Consider the following 9092-nt stretch of genomic DNA (forward strand, 5'->3'; position numbering starts at 1 on the left):
TCAGGAGGAGAATGTTGAGCTAAACGGACTAGAGAAGACGCACGTTCACTGCCGTTATTTATTTAACGTCATTCTCTCACCTTTGAACATAAACATCTAAACATTAGAGACATTTACTGTTTTAGGATCCAAACTGTCCCACCATGACGGAGCCTCAGTCAGCACTGTTACTGAGGAGACAGTTGGCAGGTAAATGTTATAAACCGGTGGCTAACATCAGCTAGCTAGCTAGGTAGCTGCCTGGCTACTGGTGATCGAACTGATCCATTCATGTTAGCTAACAGCTAGCTCGCTAGGCTAGGATACACTATGCTAGCAAGTGTGTCAATGTTTCCCTTTGGCCCATATTCGGCACGTGTATTACGTTATTAAGTGATTGTGTGTGAAGTTGATTGAATGTCACGTGGAATTCCCTGTGAATAAGTGGAAACAAGCGAAACTGCTTGGCTAGCTAACTTCAGCTAGCTATGTTGACAAGCTCTCCATTGTGCTAGCCAGCTAACAGTATCGTGTAACCCGGTAAGCTAAGCTAGTTTGCTAAATTCTGTTTGGAGTCTATCTATCGAAGTTGTTCTCTGTGTGGCTGAACACACGTAAGGCTGATCTGAGTGACATCGGTAGTAAACGTTACATTGTGTTTGTTAAAGGTGTTAAAGGTGTTAATTCGTGTTAGGTAAAGTTTCAGGTTAGCAAACACAGGCTAGCTAGCTGCTGTGGTCGCTCCCTTTGTTTTGAACATCATTTTTGGGTTAGTTAGGTCAGGAGACACGTCCAGACTGTCAGCTGGCCAGGGTTGGTTCACTGTCAAGACACAAACGCTGCCTTGAGTTTTATAAGACATTCTTTTGAACATAACTGCGAGAATTGTTTGACAGGACACATTTACGTAGCTAGCCAGCTTAGGTTCTGATTTGCGCCATGATTGTTCTTTGTCCACCACACAGGACAGATGGACCACTGGGCACTGTGGGAGAAAGTTGACAGACATGTCATCTTGACACTGTCCCCCCTCACCACATGGAGGCTTACACATGGCTTTCACCATAGCGTCTGATAGGGCTGCTGTGATTGATGGGTGCGGATTGTCCAGGGTGTCTGTTTCAGATCAGACTGAGTTATCATTTCAGGGATTCACAACTTAGTCTGTTGACAGACTGTCTGCTGCTTGTCATCATACACTGTGATAGATGCCATGTCACATTGTTGGTGCTTGTTTGTTGTAATGGCATGTTTGATAAGAGAAATCCATGTGGGGTTTACAGCTGTTCTTTCCCAATTGCCATGACAAGCAACTCTTAACGAGTCTTGCCCTCAAACCATATACATACATACATACATACACATATTATATATATATATATATACATATATGTGGGAATACGGTACATGTGGGAAAACTAGGGTTAGGTGCTACGTCGACTTGGTACATGCTGGAATGTCTAACCCTACCCCTAACCTAGCATCCTAGCACCTAACCCTAGTGTCCTAACCGTATTCCCACATGTACCATAACATATATACATACATACATATAGGCCTACACTTACCTGCCTCTTCATTATGTAGCTACACCTTGCTAGTACTTGGTTGGACCCCCCTTTGCCTTCAGAACTGCCTTTCGTGGCATCTAGATTCAACAAGGCGCTGGAAACATTCCTCAGAGGTTATGGTCCATATTGACATTATAGCGTCACACAGTTGCTGCAGATTTGTCAGCAGCACATCCATGATGCAAATCTCCCATTCCACCACGTCCCAAAGGTGCTCTGTTGGATTGAGATCTTGTGACTGTGGAGTCCATCTGAGTACAGTGAACTCATTGACATGTTCAAGAAACCAGTTTGAGATGATGTGAGCTTTGTGACATGGCGCGTTATCCTGCTGGAAGTAGCCATTAGAAAACGGGCACACTGTGGTCATAGAGGGGTGGATATGGTAAGCAACCATACTCCAAGAAAAAAAAGCTCCAAGAAAATATCCCCCACACCATTACACCACCACAGCCAGTCTGAACCGCTGATGCAAGGCAGGATGGAGCCGTGCTTTCATGTGGTTTACGCCAAATTGTGACCCTTCCATCTGAATGTCGCAGCAGAAATTGAGACTCGTCAGACCAGGCAACGTTTTTCCATTCTTATACTGTCCAGTTTCAGTGGGCCCGTGCCAATTGTAGCTCCAGTTCCCTGTAGCTGACGGTGTGGATTCTGCTGCTGTAGCCCATCTGCTTCAAGGTTCAACGGGTTGTGCATTCAGAGATGCTCTTCTGCATACCTTGGTTGTGGTTATTTGAGTTACTGTTGCCATTCTATCAGCTAGAACCAGTCTGGCCATTCTCCTCAGTCCTCTGCCATCAACAAGGCATCTTCTTCAATGAAGTGGCCAATGAGTGTATTATGTAATCATAATAGTTTTCTAAGCGGAATAAGAGCACCTCTATGTGGCTGACACCTTGTGTGGCTGTATTTAGGCCTGTAACAATGAGGAGATACTTGTCTAATGGCAATTAAATAGTTTAATGGCAATCTTGACTCATGACTGGGCTCCAACACACTAGCTAGCTAGCTGGCTAACAACAAAGAACATTGTGTTAGCTAGATAGCTGCTCTGCATGTTAAGCACATCACAACCTGCTGATAGAACATCAACATGCTAAAAACACACAACTGATAAGGATACATGTTCAATTTTATGTTCAGAAATAGTGTTATGATGATAGAAGCATGGTTTACTTCATAGGTTGCTTTGTTAGTACATTATCTGGGTCACATAACAGTGAAACAATTATTTTGTTAATTGCAATTATTTTTGAGACAATTAATTCTGCTGCAAAATGTGGAATTGTTCCAGGCCTAGCTGCTTCCAGAGAACCATGCCTGTCTTTCTCAGAAGGAGGAAGCTGTAGGACATGTACATCTCACTAGACTGTCCAGATGAAGGTGTCAGCTACACCTACTGTCCAGATGAAGGTGTCAGCTACACCTACTGTCCAGATGAAGGTGTCAGCTACATGCTTGATCACTTTACTGTTTATGAAGTGCTATGACTATTTGCTACATTCCCACTGCTTGACCACATTACAGGAACCCTGTAAACCCCTAACTTTGATTGATTGATTGAAAACCTTTATTGTCCCCAATGGGGAAATGTTGTTGTCAAACAGCTCAGTTAGGGCAGACAGAAAACATTCAATAAAGTAATAAAATAACCCTTAAAGAGGTGCATTAGCAACCATGCCTTTTTTGTTCAATTAGATTTTATGAGTCTGTGTCAGTCAGTCTGTCTGTTTTCAAGGAGGAAATGGTAACAAATCAGCTTAATCCCAGAAACCATGGTAGCAGATGTGTGCAGTTTTTCGACAGCATCTAAGGGTGTGTTCTCACTAGAACATTTGCTTCACTTGGAATCGGAGTTTAGGATAAAATGTGCTTTGCTCTGCGTCGTTTGGAGCTGTGAGAACACGCATTCGAAGTCGCTCCCAGAGCAAACAACCGACGGATGCTCCGCTTGAAAAGGGTGGTTTCGCTCCGGTTAGAAACGAGGCATCGAGGCTGTCCATAGGAAAACAACAGCGCATGCGTGTTGATCTGGATAAGAGCGGGACGAACGTCAATTTTTCTGACCAATCAACTACCACGTCTGTTGCTTCAATTGCGTATGCTATTTTGTTTACATAAAGGGCTGTGAGAACGCAAATCAGAGAAATAATGTATGCAACAATGTTGCAAACTCATCCACTTGCTCCGGGGGGGGCGTACACCCCTAGTATTGACTTCTGAATATATTTTGGAATTGATGTTAACCAATTTATTTTGGTGTAGTACGATAAGGGGAAAACTCTTAAGTGTGTTTGCTTTCTTCTTATTTTCCAGAGCTGAATAAGAACCCAGTGGAGGGATTCTCAGCAGGTTTAATAGACGATAACGACCTCTACAGATGGGAAGTCTTAATCATCGGCCCCCCAGACACACTGTAGTAAGTCTGCCTGTTCCAGTCATGTTGGTGTGTGGGTTGAGACAGATCGGCTGTTATTTGGTGAGGATGTGCTATTTGTCATGTTACGTTTTCATGGCACACATTTCACTCTCTTCTTCTTCCTTATATTCACAGTGAAGGTGGAGTGTTTAAAGCACATCTCACATTTCCCAAAGACTACCCTCTCAGGCCACCTAAAATGAAATTTATCACAGATATATGGCACCCAAATGGTGAGTATGTTTGAAGTGCACTGACTGGGCATGTTTTCTATTGAAAGTATATGTATTGCTTTAGAATAGTAATTTGTGAACATATTTTATTATTTTGTCTTTATAATAGCTATCTTTTTCTAGGCTGCCATACATCTTATCAAGGCTCTAAATTAGACAGGCAGGGTATTACCAAAGGTGTAATTAAAACCTGGTATAGCCTACACCTTCCACCTGTTTTTCAAGCTACATAAATATTCTAGTGTATATTAGATGTTGTTAATAATTAGGACTGTCCCAAAGACTATTTTTCGAACGATTAATCTAGCGATTATTTTTTTTCGGTTAGTCGATTACTCTAACGACTAATTTAGCGATTAGTCTAACGATTATTTTTTCCCTGTTCGATTAATTTATCACTTAGTTTCCCCCAAAATAATGGCTGTATTGTCTCTCTCTGTTTAACAGTGTCTTTAGAAAGCACTCTGGGTAATAGCTGCTGCTCTTATAAAACAAAGCAGTGTGTGACATGCACATTACTCAGACGGCCGCCCCTTTAAATGATCAGCTGATGTATGGGGGCTGTCTGTGGGCCCGCAATTAAACACACACACCTTTAATTCGGCGACCTGCTACTACTACTACTACTGTAACTGCCTCTGTCAAACAGCCCCAGACACAGGGCAGACTCACTGCTATGTTTAGCCAACTTGAATGCCAACATGGCCATCAGGGTTTTTCCTGGCTCAAAATGAGGCGGAGGTGGTACCAGTGGTGTTTGACATCGGGGAGGACCCATGAAGCGGGGCTGTCTGGGGGTCCTTAAACATAAAATACTTAATTTCTTGCATTCTGGTGAATTGATATTAGTGTTGTTCCGATACCATTTTTGTATCCCGATACCGATACCTGACCGTGCAGTACTTGCCGATACCGAGTACCGATCCGATACCACGGCGTTTGAAAAAACAAAACAAAAAAACATGTTTTTTGAGCCGCATACTCACCTCGATGTAAAATTATTGCTAACACTTAGTCTGGCACTGCTCAAAACCTTTGTAAAACTCGTAAAGTTTTTGTAAAACTTAAGTAAAAAAAAAATAAATATATATATACGTTTTTGTAAAGTACTCGCCGATACCGATACCAGCATTTTTGTGCGTATCGGTGGCCATGCCGATACTAGTATCGGTATCGGAACAACACTAATTGATATGCACCAATTTGTGCCCTTTCTGCATCAACTTATGGTGGAAATGTCATTATTTATGTAAAGGAAAACACAATATTCAGGCACCAGATGACCATTCAAAATATAATGTAATATAATGCAATATAAGGCTCTCAGGCATTCTGTACTTTCAAAGATGTATTCTCCTTGAGCAGTCAATATCAACTATCAGCTATTTCGCTAGCAAAAACGAAAGCTAACTTATTTGCGAAACAGCGCCCCCGCCACCACGTCGGCGCAGTGCCGCAATTGCAGTTAGAAATGACAGAAACGCTTGTAGAAAATACGACCGTCAGTTTGTCGAGAGCTGGAGGCGGCCGCCTCATAATTCTCTATGCAGGAAAAACCCTGGCCATTTAGAAGTCTATATCTACATAGCTAACGTTACTAACACCAGAAGACAAGACATACAAATTGTGGTGAGCTACATTGCTTGTGTAACATTAGCTAGTAACCTCCTCCATGTTTCCACTGGTCGCAGCCATGTTGTTTATTTGCGACGCACATTACGCAAGTCGACGTATTGACGTAGTCGATTACGTCGACTACGTCGACGCGTCGTCCCAGCCCTATTAATAATAACAAAGAGTGAACCACAACACTTCTTTGCATACCTGATTTAGTTCTAATCTCTTGCCCATGATCTTGTTTGCAGTTGACAAGAACGGTGACGTATGTATTTCTATTTTGCACGAGCCCGGGGAGGATAAGTATGGCTATGAAAAACCGGAGGAGCGCTGGCTGCCTATCCACACAGTGGAAACCATCATGATTAGTGTTATCTCCATGCTGGCAGACCCCAACGGAGACTCGCCTGCCAACGTCGATGCTGCGGTAAGTCTCACCTCAGGGTCCAGGTCATGGGTAAGTCTCTCACCTGAGGGTCCAGATCCTGGGTAAGTCTCTCACCTGGGGCGGCTGTGGCGCAGGAGGTAGAGCCGCCGTCTAATGATCGCAAGGTTGGCAGATCGTGAGCGGGCCGGCGCCTTGCATGGTAGCTTGCCGCCATTGGTGTGTGAATGTGTGTGAATGGGAATAAGGCGCTATATAAGTGCAGTCCATTTACCATTTACCTCAGGGTCCAGGTCATGGGTAAGTCTCTCACCTGAGGGGTTTGAGCTTCTTCTTCTCTTGAGCTTCTTCTTCTCTTTTTTAATCAATGTCTGGATTGTTATTCAGGAAGAATCTTCTTGTCGGTAAAATGATGTAATGGATCAATCTATTGAGGATCTGTGATCTTAAATCCGTTGTGTCATCTCAGGATAGATTAGGTGTGCAGCATCCCTGGCGCCTACAACCCCCCAAGGTCTTAAGATAACAACCCCGAATCTGTCTATTTGTGGCGTCACTGCTAACCGTGAAGATCATGCTGACCTGAAAGAAAGAGAGTGTGTGTGTGTGTGTGTGTGTGTGTGTGTGTGTGTGTGTGAGTGACCTAAGCATATATGTTGTTAGAAGACCCCCGTAGATCCAACATTCAGGACAAGAAATATATTTGCAATTTCCATCCCATAGAGAAGGTTTATTCAGAACTTCATTATACATTATAACTAAACTTGGTGGAATAAACATTTTGAAATATCTCCCCCCGCTTCTGTTCAACCTGCAGAAAGAGTGGAGGGAAGACAGACATGGGGAATTCAAAAGGAAAGTTGCCCGTTGTGTAAGAAAGAGTCAAGAGACGGCCTTCGAGTGACACTTATCAAGCAGCTTCGAGCTTCACTTTTTCAGGGTGAGTATGTAGTGGACTTTTGGCCTCATCTTTTACGAGCCAGGTCTTGTGATTTAGAAGAGGTCCCAACACTACTATAACAGCTTATTCAACACTATAACAGCATATCCAACACTATAACAGCATATCCAACATTATAACAGTATATCCAACACTATAACAGCTTATCCAACACTATAACAGCACATCCTGGGAAATGATTACTTAATGTATTTGGATCAATACTTTGTCAGCTCTGTTAGTCATCAGTGTTTTGTCTTCCACAGGTCTCCAATTGAGAAACATCATGGCACTGTTTTCCTGCACTCTACCACCCTATGGCCAGGCTTGTCTTCATTGACTTTGGCAGAAACAGGCTGGCTTCAATAGGCTGCAATAGAGCATAACAGCTATCACAGAAGCTGACAGAAAACCGCCAAGCAAGTGCCATCTCAAACACAACAACACAAAAGATGATAACGCATTTTTTGAAGTCTATGAACTGCGACAACTTTCAGGAAGATATTGTAAAGACCTGTACATAGCACAGACATAAAACCGGATAATATATAAACTGTTCCTTTTCCATCCAGCAAGACACTTAGTACCAAATAAATAGCGCTTGTGTAGGTAGAATTTGAATCCTGTAAATTCTTGAAGTTTTTAGTTCACTTCCCCCTGCAACATTCACTCTAGTGTGCATTAGATTGGTTACAGGTTGACAGGATGGCTTGTAGAAGGGTAAGAAGGTGTTGCTGTTGTAGAATCCCATTATTGGAGAGTTGTATTTGTTCAGACATGACCAGAGTATCAATCTAAATGGCGTTTCTGGAGGAGGGACAAGGGGTGCATTATAAAAACACAAAGCATGCTTGTCATGTTGGGTTCTCACTCTCAGCACTTCAGGTAATATCACCATTAAACATTTAATAAAGCTCTATGGATGATTATTTTGTTTTGGTTTTAGATACAGGCTGTTATGCCTTTGGAGAAATAACAAACAGGTCATGCATGCACACAATTTTGGGCTCATAAGTTTTTGATTTGTCTTTTTTCAAAAGTGCCTCCTATTAAATTGCTTGGCAATTGCACCCTGCATTGAACAGGAGTTAAAAGTGTCCGAAAAGTTCGAGGAATTCCTCAACACCCCTTAAAATGTGAGTGTGGAGTTATTTTATAACCCTTTGCACCAGGATGATGTATAATTAAAATATGGGTAACAATTTGGTGTAGCAATAACTCTCCCTGTGTGTTGTGTACCGTCTTACATGTGTGATATCCTGAGGAGGGTTGGGGTGATGCGGGGCCTGTTCCTCCAGTCATCACCTCATCTAAGAAGATCATTTACAGCGCTCGTTTTCTTTTGTGCAGTGTTGTAGATTGGGTTTGTTATGCATGCTTTAACTTAGGTTTTCTTGCTGATAGTTTTGGGGTTTGGTTTAACGAATGTGTGTGTGAGTGTGCGTGTGCGTGCGTGTGTGTGTGCGTGTGCATGTGTGTCCTTTCCCGTCTCTCCCCTGTATTTCCCTTGTTTATGTTATGGCTGTGATGGCCTATTACCTACTGTACAAAGACTAAATAATGATGTATATTTTTCATGTTATGGAAATTGTCACCACCTGTAGTGAGTTCTTCTAAAATATGATTTTTTCCAATATTTGTTTGGGTGTATTTTTTTGTATGCTGTACACACATCCTCATTCTCACACGTTATGTAGCAGCCATCACGAAACAACATGACAGTGTTGTGCCTCATTCTGTGTTCAATCAAGTAGTGGATACTCAGTTAAATGATGATTTACGTTGTAAAATCTGGAATAGGAAATACGTTGTGTTGACACTACTTGTGGTGTGCCCCATTTGCAAAGGAAAGCTACCAAGTTACCAGATGTTCTCTTTACACACTTACTTATCCCATATGACCAAGGCAGAAGTCTCTGGGTTTGTCTATGTATGAATAGGTTCC

General features: G+C 42.4%; 1 protein-coding gene across 1 annotated transcript; it reads left to right on the top strand.

Moving 5' to 3' along the window:
• The first annotated feature begins 25 nt into the window (after window positions 1-25).
• Window positions 26-8773, top strand: ube2g1a (ubiquitin-conjugating enzyme E2G 1a). The gene is made up of 6 exons (XM_080550147.1): window positions 26-189; window positions 3870-3972; window positions 4108-4205; window positions 6071-6249; window positions 7025-7147; window positions 7414-8773. Exons 1-5 carry the CDS (start codon window positions 144-146, stop codon window positions 7109-7111), a joined length of 513 nt encoding a protein of 170 aa, XP_080406273.1. The 5' UTR covers window positions 26-143; the 3' UTR covers window positions 7112-7147; window positions 7414-8773.
• The last annotated feature ends 319 nt before the right edge of the window (window positions 8774-9092 follow it).

The sequence above is a fragment of the Nansenia antarctica genome, assembly GCF_963989245.1.
Source record: "Nansenia antarctica genome assembly, chromosome: 20".
NCBI classification, from domain to species: Eukaryota; Metazoa; Chordata; class Actinopteri; order Argentiniformes; family Microstomatidae; genus Nansenia; species Nansenia antarctica.

Bases quoted from the DNA above. Each gene is read 5' to 3' on its own strand.
- ube2g1a (XM_080550147.1), top strand. From the start codon at position 144: ATGACGGAGCCTCAGTCAGCACTGTTACTGAGGAGACAGTTGGCAG. The intron at 3,973-4,107 runs GTAAGTCTGCCT...TTATATTCACAG, and splicing joins GGCCCCCCAGACACACTGTA to TGAAGGTGGAGTGTTTAAAG. The intron at 4,206-6,070 runs GTGAGTATGTTT...TCTTGTTTGCAG, and splicing joins AGATATATGGCACCCAAATG to TTGACAAGAACGGTGACGTA.